The sequence below is a fragment of the Mus caroli genome, unplaced genomic scaffold (assembly GCF_978045245.1).
Source record: "Mus caroli unplaced genomic scaffold, Mus_caroli_1 scaffold_3, whole genome shotgun sequence".
NCBI classification, from domain to species: Eukaryota; Metazoa; Chordata; class Mammalia; order Rodentia; family Muridae; genus Mus; species Mus caroli.
In genome coordinates, this window is record NW_028227258.1 from 75382501 (window position 1) to 75405000 (window position 22500).

Genomic DNA, 22500 nt, shown 5'->3' on the forward strand with positions numbered 1-22500 from the left:
AGAATCTCTTTTCCAATTTTTTCCTAAATTCATGAACATTCTCCTTCAAATTCATGTTCATGTTCAAATTCAAATGAACATGTTCCCTTCAAATTCATGTCATTTCCCTCATTCAAAATAATCCTCTTTTTTTTATCAAATCATGAATTATTTCTTTACTCTTATTCATTCATTCATGTGTGTGTTTGTGCACATATGTGTGTTTAGCATGTGTGAATGCATCCCTGTGTGAATGGCATGGTACATGTGTGGAAGTCTGAGCAGAACTTCCAGAAGTTGGTTCTCTCCTTCTATCACATGAACTCCAGGGACTGAACTCTGGTCATCAGGCTTGGTGGGAAGCACCCTGACCTGCTGATCAATCTCACTGGCTCCAAATCATTAACTTCAGAAATATCTGATCAAGTGCCTAATATGCTCCAGGCACTGCTCTGAGCTCTAGGGATAAGCCAATGGATGAAAAAGCTCCAAATCCATCCTTTCATGAAGCTAATGTTCCAGTGTGATGAAACATAATAAACATACCAATAAGTACAAGACATGGATGTCAGCTGGTGAGTGGCAGCAAGAAAAACGAGATCAGGAAGTAAGAGGAAAAGGAGTAAGGAATGCAATTGTAACCAGGGAAACTTTACCAAAAAGATGGCATTTGAGCAAAGACCTGGGAGAGTAAGGAATGAGTACAGAGGACACTGCAAGGAAATGTCTTAAGTGAAAGAAAAACAAACAAACAAACAAACAAACAAACCCAAGTCACCAGGATGAAGAGAAGCCAGAGCCCCATCAAGTGCAGTGAACCTCTCCTGGCTAAGCTGGACAGAGTGGACAGAGTGGACAGAGTGGACAGAGGAAAAGCAAAAGCATGAGGTGACGACACAGACGACTGGCAGGGGCAGGGTGGAGAGTCTTACAGTGTAGGGCTTCAGCTTATACTCCAAATGGAAAGCCATCTGCTTGCTAGCATGGAACAATTTTGAGAGGAGTAGGTTTAAAGTAATAATGACCAGGAATTTAGTTGTAAACATATTAAATTTATGATCTATTTTATGTATTATAAAGGGATTGTTGAGGAGGGAGTCAGATAGAAGAAGACATGTACAGGCTCGAGACATAAATTTGGGAGGTCTGTTAAGTTCCCTTGAATCTTTAAGATACAGCTCCAAACCACTTAGCATATGAAGTCACTGCAAGGGCACTCCTCCAGTCACTTGTTCACCTTGCTATAATCTAACGTGCACATCTAACTTATATTAAAAATAGTTTATGTAAACCTGTTTTTCACAGCTGATGGGTTGTATACTACTTATGGTAAATAGTCAATGAGAACTAATAAATGAACATGCTTTAGTAGATTTTAACTTAATTCTCAATACAAGTTTTCATCTGAAGTTAGGGAGCTAAATATTAGACCAAGTTGCTTTGTCTTCTGTGTTCTCTACATTTTTGCCCAAGTCAAATTCAGTACCTCTCTTTTCTCTCTTCCCATCCCACAATAATGACCCATTTGTTGACATTTACCCACACTTCTTTTTTTTTTAATTTTTAATATTTTTATTACATATTTTCCTCAGTTACATTTCCAATGCTATCCCAAAAGTCCCCCATAGCACCCCCACTTCCCTACCCACCCATTCCCATTCTTTTGGCCCTGGCATTCCCCTATATTGGGGCATATAAAGTTTGCAAGTCCAATGGGCCTCTCTTTCCAATGATGGCCGACTAGGCCATCTTTCGATACATATGCAGCTAGAGACAAGAGCTCCGGGGTTCTGGTTAGTACATCATGTTGTTCCGACAATAGGGTTGCAGATCCCTTTAGCTCCTTGGGTACTTTCTCTAGCTTCTGCATAGGGAGCCCTGTGATACATCCAATAGCTGACTGTGAACATCCACTCCTGTGTTTGCTAGGCCCCGGCATCGTCTCACAAGAGACAGCTATATTTGGGTCCTTTCAGCAAAATCTTGCTAGTGTATGCAATGGTGTCAGCGTTTAGAAGCTGCTTATGGGAAGGATCCCTGGATACGGCAGTCTCTAAATGGTCCATCCTTTCATCACAGCTACGAACGTTGTCTCTGTAACTCCTTCCCTGGGTGTTTTGTTCCCAATTCTAAGAAGGGGCACAGTGTCCACACTTGGGTCTTCGTTCTTCTTCAGTTTCATGCGTTTAGTAAATTGTATCTTATATCTTGGGTATCCTAAGTTTTGGGCTAATATCCACTTATCAGTGAATACATATTGTGTGAGTTCTTTTGTGATTGTGTTACTTCACTCAAGATGATGCCCTCCAGGTCCATCCATTTGGCTATGAATTTCATAAATTCATTCTTTTTAATAGCTGAGTAGTACTCCATTGTGTAAATGTACCATAATTTCTGTATCCATTCCTCTGTTGAGGGACATCTGGGTTCTTTCCAGCTTCTGGCTATTATAAATAGGGCTGCTATGAACATAGTGGAGCATGTGTCCTTTTTACCGATTGGGACATCTTCTGGATATATGCCCAGGAGAGGTATTGCTGGATCCTCCGGTAGTACTATGTCCAATTTTCTGAGGAACCGCCAGACTGATTTCCAGAGTTTACCCACACTTCTGTAATATGCTACTCAGTTTGCCTCCAATGTCTCTTATTTAACTACTTTGAAATGTGTGTACTGCATTCACTCTAGCTTAATAAAAAATGTCACCACTGGTCACATTATTACATTCTTGTCACTCCTGTTCTTCAAACCTAGAACTGGCTGTCTCGCACACTGCTCCTGGGAAGCAGTCACATATCCTTAGCATCATGCTTCCCACTCCTCTTCCTTCTGAGTTGGGGGTGCTGTATCAGTGAACTCAAAAATTGCTTCTTCAACTCATTTGCCTTTAATCCCAGCACTCCGGAGTCAGAGGCAGGTAGATTTCTGAGTTTGAGGCCAGCCTGGTCTACAAAGTGAGTTCCAGGACAGCCAGGGCTATACAGAGAAACCCTATCTCGAAAAACAAAACAAAACAAAACAAAACAAAACAAACAAACAAACAAAAAAAAGGAAGAAAGAAAAAAAGAGTCATGATTAAATCCTTCCTCGCTGTTAGCAGGGTCCATTTTCAGAAGCTCTCTAAATGGCCTATGTAACTGTAAATTAATGCTGTCTAAGTATGCGGAAGTCATTAAGTTGTAGGGTCCATTTAGCTGGTTATCAATAGAGAAAATGGAGTGATTTATCAGTGGTATACCACACTGTGGATATTCAGGATGGGACAAGGTACAGAGATAGAATATATATACTGGTAAGATGTCAGCTTCACCAAAGTTAGACCTAAAAACTTTACACAAAGTAACATATGAGAAAGTAGAAATAGAAAAATACAAGAGATTTTTAAAAAATATATTAAAAAAAAAAGAATGTGGAAATAATTCTAAGCAGGCTCCTTGTATTTCCAGTTTCATACTCCTTCCCTTTTGGTTGGCTATGGTATTATTTCATTACAGTCCCAGCTATTCTGGAGGCTATGGCAGGAGAGTCAGTAGAGCCAGGGATTGTGAAGCCAGCCTGGACAACAGAGTAAGACTTCAGGGCAAAAGAAGAGCACAGAATAGAAAACCCACGAAACTTTTCTCACCATAACGTCATATAGAGGCTTTAAATGATACTGTTAGGAAACCAGTAGTTACTAGAGCTCTCATAATTACCATGCCCAGAAGTGCGAGTTTAGTATAATGCTAATAATCAGTACTGTCTTTTGACATCTGTTAGGGAACCCATTATTATTCCAAATTATTTACTGAAGGAAAAAAATAAGAAAAATAAGAAAGGAGAAAGAAATGACCATTGGTTCTTTTGTTTATTTCTTTTAGTCGTTATGTTGGATTTTCCTTTCCTGTTTTTGTTTGTTTGTTTGTTTTGTTTTTTGTTTTTTAGCATAGGATATTTGAAAGAAAGTGAAAATTTAATCAGGTACACACTAAATAATGAATGTTAAGCCCCATACCCACCCATGAATGCTATTAGGCAAGCACTAACTGGTCTTGGTGTGTTGTTGCTGTTACTTTTTGAAGGCCTTTGGGTCAGCCTCCTATACCTAGGAACACTTCTCTCCTGGGATCCTCAATGCAAACACCAGACCTGGACTCCAAGGATGTCCACACTCCTTCCTTTGTGCCTCTGCCTCGTCAGTAGTCATTCCAGTCTCCTGCTAGTCCTGTAGCAGACAGCTTGCAGGGGCCTCTCCTCCCTCCCCACTCCTCCAGTCCCTGAGTGTCAGCTGCCCAGACCTACAAACACTTTCTTTTTCCAGTGGCCACAGCTGTCAGGAACTCAGGGGGTGAATCACTCCTTCCTTCTGTCCTCCTTTCTGATGTCTCCATTCTCCCCCTCAGCTCAGTACCCACTTGCTTATACCTCAACCCCATCCAGTGGAGACTCCAACGCTTGGTTCAGATCCAGGATCCCCTCAACCCTTTCACCCTGGCTCCCCAAACACTTAACTGCTTTACTTTAAACTATTTGCAACCCCCCCCCTCTTCCCACCACACCTCCAAACCCCTGGGGATTCCACCTCTGGGTGTGAAGGAGATCTTAGCTATTTCCTGAAGACATTTACAATTCACAGCTATTTTCTCTTAGTCTGCCACCCACTGACCTACAGAAGCACCCTCTATCTGACACTCCACAACAAACACAGTTTCCTAAGATTCAGCGAGCACAACAGAATCTAGAGAATGGAACAACCATCCAACAAAGATCAGACCTAATATCAACAACAAGAGTCACCTCAATCTTCCCAACCCAGATGCCTAGACACCAGCATAGACACACAGACAAAAATAGCCAGGACACTAGGTCTCCACCAGAAACCAGCAATCCTACTGTGGTAGAGCCTGAGAAATGCTATGTGACTGAAGGACAAGCAAAGGGTTCAAAAATACTAATTGTGAATATGTTCAAGGACCTTAAGGAGATTATGAATAAATCCCATCATGAAGTCTATGAGACAAAGAGCAGAGTGAAATGAAGGAAAGAGTTCAAGACATGAAAGTAGAAACAGAATGACTAAAGAAAACATAAACAGATGAAACTGGAAATGAAAATTTTAGAAAGTCAAATGAAGATATCACTGTGATAAAACCAAAGCAACTTGAGGAGACAAGGGGGGATTTAGCTTGTGCTTTCACATCATCATTCATCATCAGAGGGATTCAGGACAGGGACCTAATCATGGCAGCAACCTGGAGGTGAGAGCTGACACAGAGGTCATGGAGAGTGCTGCTTACTGGCTTTCTCCCCAGGACTTGCTCACCCTGCTTTCATATAGAACCCAGGACCACCTGCCCAGGAGCAGTCTTACCAACAATGGGCTGGGCATTCCCACATCAATCTTTAATTAAGAAAATATTCTATAGGCATGCCTACAGCCCAATCTTCTAGGAGCATTTTCTTTTTTTTTTTTTAATTTTTAATATTTTTTATTACATATTTTCCTCAATTACATTTCCTAGGAGCATTTTCTAAATTGAGGCTCTCTTCTCTCCAAGGACTCTAGCTTGTGTCAAGTTGACATAAAACTAGCCAGCACACTCACCAACACAGTACAAGACATGGAAGAGAGAATTTCAGGTGTTCTCTGAAGAGAAACAGAGGTGTGGATAGGGGCCAGGGCTGGGAGGAATAGAGGGAGGGTAAACTACAGTCCGGTAATGTATGTATGTATGTATGTATGTATGTATGTATGTATGTATGTATATATGTATAATTTGGGCACAATGAAGAACAAGTAATGAAATAAATATGAATTTTCTCTACACTAAAGAGCCTAAAGATGACATTTTAATTAGTTATATTAGTATAATATTCACGTTTCATCTGCTTGTGTTTCTGGAATAAGACCTACAAGTTGTACAGTTAGTTATACTGGCTGGATGTCCAAGAAACTGAGACTAAACTAGCCATCTACCTAGGGAGAAAACAAAAACTACTAGTGTGCTAAAGGAACATAGTAATAAAATGATTTCTAATGACATTCTGCTGTCTCCAAAGATTAGTGTCTCATCCAGCCATTATCAGAAACAGTTTCTCCTTCAGCAGACGGGAACAAAATAGAGATCCAGATTGGACAGTGTGCAGAGTGAAAGGCCTTGAAACACTCAGTCTTAAGTGGGAAGTATCCATTAAGTACCTCCCCTCAGGGCTCAAGGAACTATGTATAGAAGAGAAGGTAGAAAAATTGTAAAAGCCAGTGGGATGAATGATAGCAAGAAGTGTCTTCCAGACAAAAGGGACTGACATACACATTAGCTCACAGAGTATAGCAGCATGCCTAGGGCCTGTATACATTCAAGCAAGATTGGGTCCCAGCACTGAGAGGAGGAGGTGGGTACCATCTCTAGTCATTAGCCAAGAAACTACATCCAATGACAAACACTCATAGAGGAAACATTGGTTTCTCCAAGGGAATCTCACTGTGTCTGTGAACCACACTTAAAGGCAGGCCTCATTCCCATCAGCAGAGGGCCAACACAAAATAAACTTAAAAGTTTGTTGCTAATTGTCTCATATTGTATTTTCTAAATCTTACTGGTATTTTCATTTGCAATTTATGGTATGTGTGTATGCATTTTTTGTCCTCTGTTTCTTTTGGGGGTGGGAGGGCCTACCAGTTTTTTTATATTGTTCTTTTTCCTTATCCATTGTCTTTTTATTGGTCTGATTGTTTTCTTAAGAGAGACAGAAAAAAGGTATGGAATTGGTAGGGTAGGAGATATGGGAGGAGACAAGGGAGAGGAAACCCTGATCAGAATAAATTTTATGAAAATACCTTTGTTTTCAATAATAAAATAAAAAGAAAAAAGAAAAATATGACTGAGAACAATAGTTTGGGGGAAGGTAGGTTAGTAGTGGGAGGAAGGAATTGGGAATAAACACAGATACATTGTATCCATGTATAAAATAAAATCCATGCTTTAGAATAAATATAATACTATGAAATGAAATCTGAGAGGAAAGTCTGGTATTTTATGAAAAAATAGAGAAGAAAACCACAAGAATCTATCATGTACACTTCCTGTCCATCCAAGCTTAACCAAGAATTCGGTATTAGGAGAAACAGAAACAGAAAGCCGAAGGCAGTCAATGTTTCTATAATAAAGAATGAAAAATAATTCTCAAAATTATAACAATCGAGTATATCCTTCTATTATGACAATGAAGTACAAAGTTATATTTTGTTTATGAGGCTTACAAGGTAAAGAATTCAAAGTAAAAATAAAATCCTAACATCTTTATTTGGGCAACAAAAAAGTCAGGTTCATCAATTTTTTTTTCATGTATCTGCACATATCTCTTATAGCTTCCTGACAGTTAAGTATGAAATCAGTGCTGGTAATAGAAGAATAGGGAATAGGTTTCAACAGCAGCCATTAACTCTCTTAACTATTTCCATCAAATGTACCTCACCATCAATAGAAACTTATCTAAAGATTCTTTTGAAAAGGATTTCATTATTGTTGTTTCTGCATGATGCGTGTGTAGATGCATACGTGCCAACACATGAGTGTGGAGTTTGGAGGACGACTCTGGAGCTTGGTGTGTCCTTCCATCTTTACCTGGGTCCCTGATCTAAGTCAGGCTGTCTAACTTATACAACAAGCACTCTAACTGCTGAGCCATCTAAGTGACCCACTACTGACAACAGTGCTTCAGAGAATCTTATGAGATAAAAAAAGTCTTGACAGATTTTCAAATAGGAGAGATTACTTTTGCATATAATAGGATCTTCAACAGAGTATCTCTAAAATAGCAATATTGTAATCTATAATGTCAAATAAAATAGAAGAATATATTTTACCTTGTAAAGTAGCATATCTCAGTGTGGCAGGGCATTCTCACCCCAGCACAAACTTTGTACGTGTTCTATAGTAATACATGCATAGTAATATAACTTTCCTTCCGTCAAATGCCTGTTTCTTATGTGGTACTTCTCTCCCCACATGGTACTATTATTTATGTATACGTTATATTATTTTATAAGACTATAAGGGGCCTAAAAACAATAGGTTCAACTCATTATGCTTTAACAGCACCCAACACAGTTCCTTATTGGACTTCTGAGGATAGAAGCTGAAGTCTGGCAAGGATTATAGTACCTACAATAGTGATTATTTTAAAAATAGACCTTTGAGAGATACAAATAAATATGCCTGAGATTTTTCCTGTTTTCATGCTGTGGTAATTTTCTTCACTATGTTTGGAAGTGTGTTCAGCATGGTGCTTATATACATACAATTCAAACGATGTGTGGAAGAGGAACAATATTCTATAATTAGAAATTTCCAACTAGTGAAATGAAAGACATTCAGGCCAGGCAGACAGACAGATGCATACAAAGAAGAAAACAAAAATCATGGACAATGGTTCTTGGCCATTCAATTAAGGTTCCATTCTCTGAGGTTTACCTTTGACAAATATGGCAGGCTCAGGAGAAAGAAATATGGAACATTCACTCAATATGAAATAACCTGGCTGTAAGAACCATAAAATGAACTGTTTCTGTACCTTAATGTCAGATGTGTCACGCTGACTGTTTCGCCATGCTCTGGAGACTGAGGAGAACGTCCTATCTGCATGATCAAATTTCCCTCCTTGTAAATTTAGAAAGTAAGTTGTAAAAGGTTCCTAAAAAGTAAGAAGTGAAAAACCTTTTATGTTTTCATGTTTTTATAAATTTTTACATATATATTTTAAACTAATAGTAGTCATTACTTAGTAATATGTCCAATGTAAAGAATGCAAGTTATAGGCAAATTATTACATTATAGCTCTTAATTTTTTTCCAAATGTTTCTATGCCTTCAAAATTTTGGTATCAGTGATATTTTCATCAGCTTCCTTCCTTGCCAAAAATAAATTGCTAATAGCTTTTAGACATGAATTAAATGCATTTGCTTCAGTGTTCAGGAAATAGTACAATATGTAATTTCTGTATTGTTATGGCTGGCTCACAATTTATGATTAAGAAAAGAAAAATGTTTGGGAGGTTTAAAAGCCTCCTCTTAGTTAAAGAACACTTAAACAAGTATTTGTGGGTAATTACCTGGCAGCAGCTAAGCCTGTAAATTACACCTAAGACTTCTGTCTGTCCATATACTAAGATGTATGTCCTTCCATATTCTTCTGACTTATGTCTGTCCATACTCTATTCACAGGCTTTAAATAATGATGTGCTGCTGCTAATGGTTCCCAAAGACATTACTTTTTAGTACATGAATCACCTTTCAGTTTTATAGAAACCTTTCTTGCTTAACTAACGTTATCAATACACAACACTGCTGGTTATTTGAAGACACATCTTACTCTATTTAGAGCAAAGAAAGTACCAGAATGTATAAACAAATGTGTTAACAAAACCTTAGTTACTTCTTATTTTAACGAGCTATACTTGAAAAGCACCCAGCTAATCTGGTGTGCTGGGCGATGTCTGAAGATACAGATTTGAAGAAGATACGCACACAGTTCTAGAGGAAACACTTTTACAGTTATGGCACAAAATATGGGCCAATGCATATTTATTTAAAAGCTTAACTGTTTAAAACTATTTTCAATATTCAAAAAACATGGTGATGATTTCCAATCATTCCCCAGTCTCTGAAACATTGGATTTATTTAGTCACGGTCTATTATTCAAATTGAACTTACTATTCTTAGAAGCCACGCAAGAACAAAACTTGCAGTTGAGTAATGAGTACCATAGTGGAACTTTGGAACTTGATCATCTTCCCATGACTCAAATCGCTCTGCAAAGAATGCTGCTCGTTTGGGATTCAAAGCTCCTATTGGCTGCCATTAGAAGAGGAGGGAGAGAAAGGAATATAAATGCAATCATCCTTTATTTCTTCCATTCTTTTAGGATTATTCTTTAAGTATGCAGGAAATAAAATGTAAACATATATGTATTTGCAGTTAGAAAAACAGCAGTGCCAATACCCAAGGAACAAACAGAAAAATTCAGACTTTTCCCTCAGCATGGCTAAGAATGTACAGATAACTAAGTAGATGGGCAAACCTGTCATTTTTGTTACACATAGTTTTATAATTAGAAGCAGCAACCAGAAACATCTTGGTGCTAGAGGGCTTACTTCTGTCTCTGAGAAGAGGGTGGGAGGAAGCTGAGAAGAGGAGCTAAATGAGAGCAAAGATGTTGTAAGAGAAAGGGAGTAAGACTCAATGAGAAGGTTCTACTAACATAAGCTCAACAAAAGTTCGAGGCTAGTGGGCTGTGCAGATGGCTCAATGGGTGAAATCTTGCACTGCAATCATTAGGACCTGAGTTCAAATCTCAAGCAACCATGAAAAAGCTGGTAAAGGTGACAAAGAACTGCAATTCTAATAATGCTCAGGAGGCAGAGATAGGTAGATCGCTGGGGCTTGCTGGAAAGCCAGCTTAGCCAAATCACCGAGCTTCAGTTTCAGTAAGAGATCATGTCTCAGAAAAAAAAATAAAAAAGATAGGAAGAGATAAAGATATGCAACATTTACTTCTAGCTTCTAAATGCCTGCATGAGCTATCATCAGCACCATCAGCACCATCAGCACCATCATCGTCATCCATCCCACACCCCAAGGAATGGTAAGAACATCATGATCTTATATTGAAAATAAAACATTTCAACAGAAGTTCCAGAATCAGTAACGCAAAGTGAAGGAAGATACTGGACTCATTAGAAAGCTCATGCCCAGTCAGAAGGTTGTTTGTAAAATAAAGAAAGAATATACATTAAAGTCGTCAAGCCATGTATGGCCACACTCAATGAATGCTAATTATTGTTTTTTGAGTAATTTTTTAGAAGGTAAAAGAGTTTAAATATAACAATTGCCTATAAAGCGTCCAGAACATTGCTTGACATGGGCATGAAATGGCTCTTGCTCTTCCGGGAAGATACCAACTCTCCTCTAAACAGTGAGTAGCATTCTGACACTGCCTTAAGGAAGACAGTATCCTTTTTAGACTATCAAAACTGGGCTACCGTTCTAAGAATGTTAAGGTCAGTCACACTGAATTACAACTCAGTCTATGAAAACACTCCAACCTATAGAAAATCTCTACTCCTTACTCAAAATATAAATACAATTAAAAAGTAACTTCCATAATGAGACACAGAATTGTTTTATATCTCTCAGGAAATTTTACAAGTTATTTATAAGATCAAGAAAATATCTGACTATTCATGAGGACATAAAATAACCTTATTTTAAAACAGATATATTCAGAAGTCACACAATAAAAGGGAAGCCATGTTCAGACCAGGTCTTGAAATACTTTTCATATTGTGACTATAAATAACATTTTGAAATCATTAATTTAGCTACATTTCTTAATTTGCTAGTTAATTTACCTTCAAAACTGTTAATAATTGGAATCATTCTCATTCAACAGAATCTTGGTCCTGAAGGACATGATTTTATATGGTCAGCTTTTACTTTACAACCTGATCTTTAAAAACATACAATTGATTACTAATTTAAGTCAGTGTCACATTACTAATTTTAAATGTATTCTTTTAAACTATTAATTTTAATACCAAAGAATTATACCTGACTTATTAAATATATGGTAAGAATCAAAATCATTCCAGAAATTCTTTCTTTGTTAAAGAACCAATATGGAGGGTTTTAAAATGTATTTTAGTTATTATCCCTAAAGATACAGCCATGTAAAAAGAAGAAAAGAAATAAAATCACTAGAAGACAAATTATATGAATTAAAAACAGAATCAATGTGCCTTTGTATGGTTCAGCAGCATATTAAGAATACACTTTATCTGCTCCTATTTTTATTACTCTCCAAATGAGTACCTCAGTGAATCGATAGTTATAGAATCACATTTCTTGACTATAATGCTAAGACCAATTAGGATTGATTTCACTAGCATCTGAAAGAAAAGGCATCATACTGAGATGCACGCAGGTAGAACTCACAGTATCGATTCTGGCTGGTATTGTCACAGTTGGTTTCTGAAGCCTGCTACAGGACAGCTATCAAGACATACCACATTTATTTGCAAGCATATAAAAAAGAAGTCACCAAATAAAGGAAGGTTTTAAAAGAAGAGGAGCAGTGGAGCTGTGCACTGACAATGACACACTATCAGCTTACTCAGAGAAGTTACAGTGGGAATACACACATTGAATTATACATTACGGGAAAGCACTGATTTATTGTGGTAATAACATCCACCTCATTAAAAGATTCTGCTTTGCTGCAGTTGGAAGGCTACATATTGTTTACTGCTATAAATTAATGGCAGTGCAAAGAAGACTGTGGAACCATCCTAACAATAGATCTGTAATGACAGTGCTGTATATCATGGCTTCCTCAGCAGCTTCATAATAAAATGGAGACAATGTATTGAGCTAATACATTCTACCATGCTGGCCCATATTTTTCTGACAGCTGCTTTAAAAGATGAACAGAATCCAACTATGTTATAATGCTACAAAACATTTAACTAAGCAAGAGTCAGGCAGATAGCAAAGTGCACCACAGCATTTTAAAACACTGTCTAACCCAGCATTCCAAACTGTATATTCATCTCTGCAGAAAGTTAATGCCTCCTCCTACTTATCTGGTATATGATGGGTAACAATTGCTAGGCAGTTCAGGGAGATGGCTAGTATTCTCATCTCATAGTGAATTCTCTGTACAATTTAACCTGCTAGACAGGACATTTTTTGTTGTTATTGTGGTTGTTTTGTTTTTTTGTTTTGTTTTGTTTTTTGTTTTTGTTTTTTCGAGACAGGGTTTCTCTGTGTAGCTCTGGCTGTCCTGGAACTCATTCTGTAGACCAGGCTGGCCTCGAACTCAGAAATCCGCCTGCCTCTGCCTCCCAAGTGCTGGGATTAAAGCGTGCGCCACCACTGTCCAGCTCAGGACATTATTTTTAATCAGCAGAATTTTAAAGGAAGAAACAAAAATTACCACCATTTAATACTGGCCATAATTTCTTGGTAACAATAAATAGAAAATAAATATTGATTAAAGGATACAAAAAGTACATAATTTAAGTTCATTAAAAAGAACATTAAAATATCATTAGGGTATGGAAAAATAAACAGAATTAAATAAAAATTTAATCCCTATAAAACAAAGGTAAAATAGCATGAAAGATTAAAATAAAAATATAAGTAATTTGAAATTTGGAGTGTCATAACTAATAATTATGTGAGAATGAATATATAAACTAGAATAAATTACAAAAAACAAATTTAAAATGTCAAGAAACAAAGTTTTTTGAAAATGCTAGGGCAAAGCGACAAACCCCCAGTCTGAGAATGCACCAGTGATATCATATAAACAGCAAGGTGGCATCTCTGGGGTAACAAGTGGCCTGTTAGTGAGGCAGACGTAGAACTTATAAAGTGGGAGTGTTTAAATCAGCTTTGTAAACTTATTACAATAAAAAATTATTTTACTACTTCTTGAGAAGTACTTTTGCTAATTAACAAAAATACTCCACGTAAGTGTGCCCAGTTCAGATATGGCACAGAAAGTTATTCTTAATTATTTCTTTTCTGAGGTTATTTAATCAGGAATATGTAAGAAGACTGGTCATCAATCAAGCCTGATAATAAACATGATAACTGGTACCCACGAGGCAGGATGAAAGCCGCACTATGCAGTGCTGCAGTCTCCCTGCCCCTCAGGCTCCCTCACTGCATCCACCCTGTCCCTCAGGCTCCCTCACAGCATCCTCCCTGCCCCTCAGCCTACCTCACTGCAGCCTCCCTGCCCCTCAGCCTCCCTCACATCATCCTCCCTGCCCCTCAGCCTTCCTCACAGCATCCTCCCTGCCCCTCAGCCTCCCTCACAGCATCCTCCCTGCCCCTCAGCCTCCCTCACAGCATTCTCCCTGCCCCTCAGTCTCCCTCACTGCAGCCTCCCTGCCCCTCAGGCTCCCTCTCCCTCACTGCAGCCTCCCTGCCCCTCAGGCTCCCTCTCCCTCACTGCAGCCTCCCTGCCCCTTAGCCTCCCTCACTGCAGCCTCCCTGCCCCTCAGGCTCCCTCTCCCTCACTGCATCCTCCCTGCCCCTCAGCCTCCCTAACTGCAGCCTCCCTGCCCCCCAGGCTCCCTCTCCCTCACTGCAGCCTCCCTGCCCCTCAGGCTCCCTCTCCCTCACTGCAGCCTCCCTGCCCCTCAGGCTCCCTCTCCTTCACTGCAGCCTCCCTGCCCCTCAGGCTCCCTCTCCCTCACTGCAGCCTCCCTGCCCCTCAGGCTCCCTCTCCCTCACTGCAGCCTCCCTGCCCCTCAGCCTCTCTCACTGCAGCCTCCCCGCCCCTTAGCCTCCCTCACTGCAGCCTCCCCGCCCCTTAGCCTCCCTCACTGCAGACTCCAATAAGTCCAAAAGTAAACGCATTTTTCAAAGATCTAAGCATCTAAATAATTTATATGAAAAGCTGGATAATATCAAAGCAACTAAGAATCATCTTTTAATCAGATTAATGAAAAAATTTTCCATAGACACCTTAAAACTTCACTGACTCTTAACTACCAGTAAAAATTAGCTTTTTCTTTTCTTTGAATTTTGAAAACTATAACTTGAAGTTAAAGAATAATGTTTCCAGATTGAATTCTGTAACTTATAAAACCTGATTATTTATTCACAAAAAAATGAGATGAAGTAACAAGTAATTTAGCTCAAACTCAACTTCAGTCTTAGCTACTCAAATGTAAGATTTAAAATTCCCTCTCCACATCTTTGTCTCCATCTGAAAGTGCTGTGCTAGCAGTTGTTTTCCCTAATTTCAATATCTGCACACTATTTTTCAAATATGACCTTTGTTCAGTAGGTTTATCTAAGAGCCACATGTGTAAGGTACTCAGGAGAGCTCTGTGCAAAGCCCATCCTGTAAGCACAGCTGCTGTGATGTCATATGCTGGCAGCACCCTTCCTTCTTTCCTTTTGACATTTACATATGAACTGCTGCAGCTCAGATCAACCTTTCAGAAGTGACTTTCCACAAACTCTAAGAGGAACATGTTTGCAGCTGCTGAGGCCAAGACCGTCAGGAAGAACTGACAGGAAACCTCAGAAATCCTATAGTGCATAGATTTGTTTAAATGAACAAACTTCTGAAATCCACAAGTCTCAGACTTTTTAACACCTCACAGTATAAGTTTTCTTGAAAAATATTGTTAAGAAAAGAGAGCTAAAGAGAGAACAGAAAGGGTCTGGAGCACGTCCCAGGAATTAACGCCTGAAAGAGTTAGAGTGCTACTTTGCAAAGACCCATTTTATGGTGTACAGACCAGTGGCAAGATGTCAACATAGAGAAGGGTCCGGAAGGGAACACAAGAGGACCTCTATGGCTCTGCTTAGGATCATGAAGGTCTCCTGAAAGCCATCTCATGCTGTCATGTACACACAGAATGATTGGAAATGCGGAATCAGCACACAGGCAGAGCTTATCCTCTTCTAAAAGTACAGAGTGCCAGCACATACTGATAGAGTCATGACAAAGTGAAAGCAAAACACTAGATTAAAATAGAAAAACTGGTGAACCAACTGCTCCTTCATGGTTTTTATATTATAATGATATTGAGGGTAAATGTCAAAAATAACAGTAAGGTATCTGATGTATATGCACAGATGAAGGTTTGTAGTTCAGAGAATGGTAAAAGAAATGTTATGTCAAAAAAAGTCAGTGACTGTTGTAATTATTTGGTTTGGGAATATTCCAGGAAGTAGTGCATGGACCCAAAGGAATGCTCCACATGACAACAATGTTTCTATTTGTCCGATATAAACAAAGATTCTCAGAGCCATAAGTAAATAAACCCACTAGATTCAAAACAATTCCGTATCATCCAGGCCTATTAGCACCCTCCATTTTTGCAGGTGTGAAAACGTTGTGTCTGGGAGATATAAAATGTACCAGCAGCTACAGTCATCTGCTTACAGGTAGCAAAGAGTTAGGGCACTAAGACCAAACTACAGGCCAGATCTAGAATGGTATGTGTTGCCTGGGATAATGCAAATATTAATGATGAACTCAGATATTAAAATTAATTCATTGGGGTATCCGGTTAAAGTAAGATGCATATAGAAAGAAAAGAAGAAACGCTGGTTAGAGTAGCATGCACCTTTAATCCTAGCAGCCAGAAAGTGAAGCAGTCTGGCAGACTTCTGTGAATTCAGGGTCAGCCTGGTCTACACAGTGAGTTCCAGGTCAGCCAGAGCTACACAGTGAGTCTCGTGTATTAAAAAAGAAAGAAAAAAAAAAAGATGTATTACTTGAAATTGTAATGTATTTCTGCATGACAACATAGCTATTGTTGTATGTATGTATGTACGTAGTATTTAACAACATATTGTTTAGGTGTTTCTTCCTATTTATGTAGTATCTGGAGAAGCACTTTAGGAGAAGTTATCACAAATGGAAAATGCATATTTTTGTCTTGGGGACATTGAAACCATGCTTTAAAACAGTTTCTATCTAAAATATATACTGTAATTAATGTCTCCTATTTACTTTCCCTTTAACTTTGATAACTGTGTACCACAGCAGCAACCCCAAATGAGAGTCAGTAATCTATGTGTTTTTGAAGCTTTTTAAAGAAAACCATGGTTACTTGGTTGCATCCCATCTGCCTTGCAGAGGAGGAAAATGAACAAAGAGTCGTTGTTATGCAGGCCATAGTGTACTGCAGGAAGCACAAGTGTCTTATTTTAGTTCTAGCTCTTTTGTATCTAAATGACAAATGAAACAAGCCTGGTCATCATTTTTATACAACCTTGGCTTGTAGAGTGTTTTGTCACATGCCGTATATGACAGAGATGGCTTGGCACTTATCTTCATATACCCTAGGCTTTATTTAATATTGTCAAGAAAAAAAATTCCATCAGCATGCTTCTATAGCTTTTAGAGTTAACAAATAAGCACTTTTGCTTTCAGTAGCGGGGTTATTTTTGATCCCTTGAAAACACATTATACACAGGCTTCTATGGTAAATTGAAATATATACACTATCCCTTTCAATATAATAATGACATCTTGGGAAAAATAAAGTATTCCAGTTTACTTATGGTGCCTATGGAGAATTCAAATAATTTCAAACATTCAAAATGCTAGATTGAGGTATATTTGCCATTACAAATCTGCTTTATCAGCTACGTTAGGATTATGGGGGTTACTCTTACCAAATGTTCTTAATCTGAGCCTGAGAAAGTCGCATACACTGGAACATAATGTGGATGGAACAATGATAGCAATGCGCTAAAGGCCAAGAGCCCAAGAAACAAATCTAAAATTCTAAAAATAATTTATAAAAAATGTTTTAAATTAGAAAAATAACAAAAACATGAGGTTCAAAGTTGATAAACATATTTATACATAAATACAACTATTCATTTTCAGAACCAACTTAAGGGCATTAAAATTAAATAATTTATCTATACTATAAATCAATGTTAATAACTCTCAATGGTTCAATAGTGTACACATAAGGTACATAGCCAAATAACAAAATTAGAAGAGGAAGAGGGGCTTAAGATAATAAAAATAAGTTACTGTCCACTTGGAAAAACTATCATATTTTAAGGGAATGTTAAATATCAATATAATACAGACACAGGTCTAAGTACGTACAGTACTCGTTGTGCAAGCCTGATGCCCAAGTTTGGATCTAAGGACCCAGGTAAAGCTAGACACTGTTCATGCACCTGTAACCGCAGCAAACCTCTACAGAAAGATGCAGACAGACACAGAGAAGCCCTGGAAGTTCAAAAGCCAAACAGTCTGGTATATACAGCAGTGAATTAGAGACAGTGTAGAAAACAAGGTGCATGAAGGCTGACACCCAAGGTTGTCCTCGGTTCTCCATGTGGTAGAGCACACACAGCCTTCTTCCACCTACCCCATGCTGAAAAAGAAGTTACAGTAGTGCAGGCTAAAACTGACAATGCACCGGGAAGCACCTGAGTTGCATCAGTAGCTGAGGAGCTACTGAGTCGGTGAGGGCTGCTGGCAAGGGCAGAGTCAGTTTTCTTTAAGATATGGGCCCTCACAGGTTGACCAGGAACCTAGAAGTGTCCACAAAAATAAAACTCCATTAAAAAAAAAAAACATGAAATTTGGAGAGGTTGGAAGTATGTGGATAGTTCAGGAAGGAGTGAACATAAATATAATCAAAATAGTGCATGTAAAAAAATTTCAAAGAATTAATAAAAAATACTATATTTGTCAAAAGAACCTGAGTTGTAAAGCATTTTAGATACTACTACCATAGTTCAAATATTAAACAAGGATACAAACTAAAATTGGGCAATAGTTAAATAACTGGCTTTTAGGAGAGATGTAGTAATTGTTATCAGTTTAGTCAGATGATCACTAATAACTCAACAGATGAAACAGGAGATCCTCGTAATTCTCATAGCTCATGGATAGCTATTGGATCATACACAAAACTAGTAAATACTATCACATTTGGAGTGATTTTGAGCAATGAGACCTGATAAACGAATAATCAAGAATTGAAGGCTGTAACATTGATAAGCCTATTCCTGGCAAGCATGGGGAAACAAGACTGTTTTAAGAGTCCCCAGGCTGAAGCCCTGAGACCAAATGAAAGCTGGCCACTGAAACAGTCCAGGCCAGGAGTTTTCCCCACTGACAAGGGGGCAATGCAGACAAGGACAGCTGGGAAGAGTCTCCATGCCTCTAGCTTTAGATCCAATATGGCCCTCAGTAGACTGAATGGTGCTCACTCACGGTGTGCATCTCTACATTGTATCACCTACACTGCAAAAACACATAACCTCTTCCACTGCAAGAGGAGGGAAAAAGAGCCAACTAGATTTACAAGTACAATTTAAAATTTATCTTGGTTTTCTATACAAGGGGATATGCTATAAGATTATCAATGTCCAAAATTTTCATTTAATCTTTATTGTATATAAGAATATTGATGTAAATATCCCCTATTGGTTCTGTTGCCTTAAAGGATTATGACTAATTCACCATATTCAGAGGCATAGTAATTAAGTTAGTTATAAAGCAAAGGTATCAAGAGATCATCCATCGTGCTTAGAGAAGGGCTTGGGTAGAGGATCCAAACACTGCAGAGTGCTGCTACCAGTGATTCCACTATAAAGTCAAATTCAGAAAGAGGCAACTTTAAAATGATTACTTATACTTGTCTCTGCTCTTCATGCACTGAGAGAACATAAACTTTAATATGGAGTACTGATATTTTTACTTAACATCAATATTTAAATTGTAATCACTTATGAAAATAGAATATAACATCTTATGAACTATCTCAGCCTTTCTTCCAAATGAAGAACCTTCTAAGATTACTCCAAACTTTTCATAATTTAAGATCATGATAAAAGTTACTTTAAAATATGTGGATGTCAAAGAGTACATTAAGCTAAAAATTTTGAGAATGAAAAATAATAATACCCAGTCTAAGAATTCTGAGAATTAAAATAGTGGCCTTTTTTTCCCAAAATAATTTGTTTTGTTTTGTTTTGTTTTGTTTTTCCGAGACAGGGTTTCTCTGTATAGCCCTGACTGTCCTGGAACTCATTCTGTAGACCAGGTTGGCCTTGAACTCAGAAATCCACCTGCCTCTGCCTCCCAAGTGCTGGGATTAAAGGTGTGCCTGGCAATAATTTGTATTTTTAAAGCTGAGTTGAATATTTTCATTAAAAGAAAACTGGTCTTCTTAAAGAAATGGCTCACTTTAATTGTAGGGTAGGCGGTAGATAAAACACCCTGAGAGACTGTGTGCCACAGGAAAACGGAGCTGTCAAATATTAATGGGGACACAAGTTGGCCTTCCGTCACTGTGCCCACAGTTCTGACAGGAAGAACTTAAGGTACGAAGATTTATTTAGAAGGGTTCTGTCCACTGTGACGGGAAGACACTGCTGAACAGCTCAGATTGTGGAGGCAGGAGCACGTGGTGGCTGCTCACATCATATAGGAGCAGAAAGCACATAGCCATTAGGAACTAGAGACAGCTATCATCTTCAAAGATCTGCCACTAATGACCCACTTCTGCCAGTCAGGTTCTGCCTCCTAAATGCTCAACAGTCTCTTACGACAGAGCTACTAGCTAAGGAAAGAGCTATCAACAATCATATAGGAGTTAACAACTATTGTAAGTGATACCAGCACTAAAAATTAAAAGGTAGAGATTGTAAGGTTGGATATAAAACCATACAGTATTAAATAAAAAGTACCATTAAACATAAAGACAAAGACTGGGTGTTCAAACACCCTCTGTGGACACTGCAGATTCAAAGCTTAACAATAGGATTCTATTTTAGTAACACACTATATTCATGAGAAGCACTGGAAAGTCATGACAATTTTATTATCAGAGAAAACAATGTCTCTCTTAGAATTAGAAGGCACCAAGGTAAGGCTGCTCTGCCCAGGCTGAGGTGGGGTGCACACATGGAGTTTGAGACAGGAAGATGAGCCTGGGTTACACGGTAAGACCTTGTTTAAAAGTAAGAGGTCTGGAGAAAGCTGTTTCCATCCTACTAGAAAAGGTCTATAAAAATCCAAACGTTTTTTGAGATTCTCATAGCAAATTGAGGTAGAAAACAACCAAGTGAACTGAAGCCCCAAACTGACAAGACCATCAATTAAGACGTTGTATAGAAATATAAAAAGTTGACAAAGGAATACTAGCAAACAAAAATTATAAATAAAAAAAACCCTTAAAATGCCTAATTTGAGTAAACGTATGAGTTTAGAAGCTCTGGTACATCCAAAGACACACACATGTCTGAAATACTTTCCCAGTGGTCTGCACAGGGTGCTCCTGCAGAGAGCACGAGCATGGAAAGACAGGAGAGCAGAGGCATCATCATCACTAACACTAACCCTTCTCATATGACACCATCCTTTAAGCTGATAGGGAAGACACCACATTCTGTCACAGAGTCTGGGCAAATGCAAGAAAAGAGAAGGAAAACAATCTAATACAAGAGGCAGACACACTGCTTCAGGGGTAGGTCAAAGCAAAATCCCTTCACTTTAGAGAATGCTGAAAAAAAATTTTTTAAAAAATCTCTCTTTGCTGAAAATTTTAACCAACACAAAGGAGAGCTCAGATAGGAGAATCGCCCCTGTTCAAGACCTGTCACAGATGACCAGCACATTTGGGTGACGTGAGAGCTGGAGTCCAGAATGCTGAGACGATCCTCCTGGGACCACACAGGCCAGAATGCTTGCCACTGCATCTGGATGAGAACTAACAAGTGCTCTCTCCAGCACTGGGAGGTTTACTTGCAGGGAAAAAACAGTACAAAAGGAAAATACCTCTCTGTATGTATAGGCTTCCAGAATCTGCGGTCCGAAAGGACAGGAAGACTGAGAGAAGTACTCCAGCACCACTGGGCAAGGTGAAATGGAAACCCTAGCCTGTGAAGCACTGAAGAACTCAGTGCCCTCATTGATAAGACCAAACTGCTCACTGAAGCAGCAGCACACATGTTCTAGAGAGAAGATATTCATACCTCAGGCTGTAATGTTTTCCTGTCCCAGAGAATGCAGCACTGTAATAATAATGTCAAAAAGGGCAGATAAAGGGAGATAAGGCATAGAGAACTGACAGTGACATCAGAACCAGAAAGTGAGAAGGAAGACTTCCAACAACCATGGAAGGAAAGGGAAATGGCTTAGTTTGTCAAATGCCTGCCACACAAGCTGAAGGATCTGAACTCAAATCCGTTCTATGTATGTATCCAGGTGTGGTGGAATGTCCCTGTAATCTGGCTGTGGGAAGGGTAGACAGGAGAACCCCTGAGGCATGCTGGCTGATAAGCTATGAGCTCTGGATTCACTAAAAGACACTGTCTCCTGAATATACGATGGAAAGGGATAGAAGACGACACCTGGCATTGACTTTGCTCTTCCATATACATATACACACAAACAAGTACACATGTATAAACCACACACACAAATAATTTTAAAACGCTATAACAAAATTAGCATTAAGTATAAATGTTAACAATACTGAAATTAAAATGTAGAGACAGTAAGATTGGGTACAAACCCATATAGTACGAAACACTTTATACAAAATAGAGTTGTTAAATATAAAGACAAAGATTGGGTTTTTAAAGATGGAAAGAAGATAGTGTGAAGAGTCACTGAAACAACATTGTCATACAAATATCAGAAAAAGGAGTAGGATTCCTATAAGCATAATGTGAGATATTACAAAATATGAACCAATACACTTATTAGGAAATCGTGATTTAAAAGAAAGTGTGTGTGTGTGTGTATTTGTTTCCTGGAACTCCTGCAACAAAGTGCCACAACTGAATGGCTCCTCCAAACAATAGAAACCTACCTCTGCCTAGATACAGAGAAATCTGAAATGGACTCTTGTCAGTGTCAGGAGCACTGATCTCTCTGAGGCCTCTTGAGGAGAGCCCTCCTTAGCAGCATAACTCTGACCGCAGCTTCTGTTGTCATGGTTCTCTGTGGGCCAGGTGTCCTCAT

The 22500-nt window shown here is 38.6% G+C and overlaps 1 protein-coding gene across 4 annotated transcripts in view; it reads right to left on the bottom strand.

The window, feature by feature from the left end:
- The window catches only part of Lrba (LPS responsive beige-like anchor protein), a 576347-nt gene that overhangs the window by 145852 nt on the left and 407995 nt on the right, over positions 1-22500 (bottom strand). For all 4 annotated transcript variants that reach the window (XM_029475138.2, XM_021158805.3, XM_085835789.1 and 1 more), the window contains exons 45-46: positions 9672-9812; positions 8533-8652 (exon numbers count right to left, since the gene is read on the bottom strand). In XM_029475138.2, coding sequence (XP_029330998.1) covers positions 8533-8652; positions 9672-9812 — 261 coding nt within the window. The remainder of the gene's footprint in view (positions 1-8532; positions 8653-9671; positions 9813-22500) is intronic.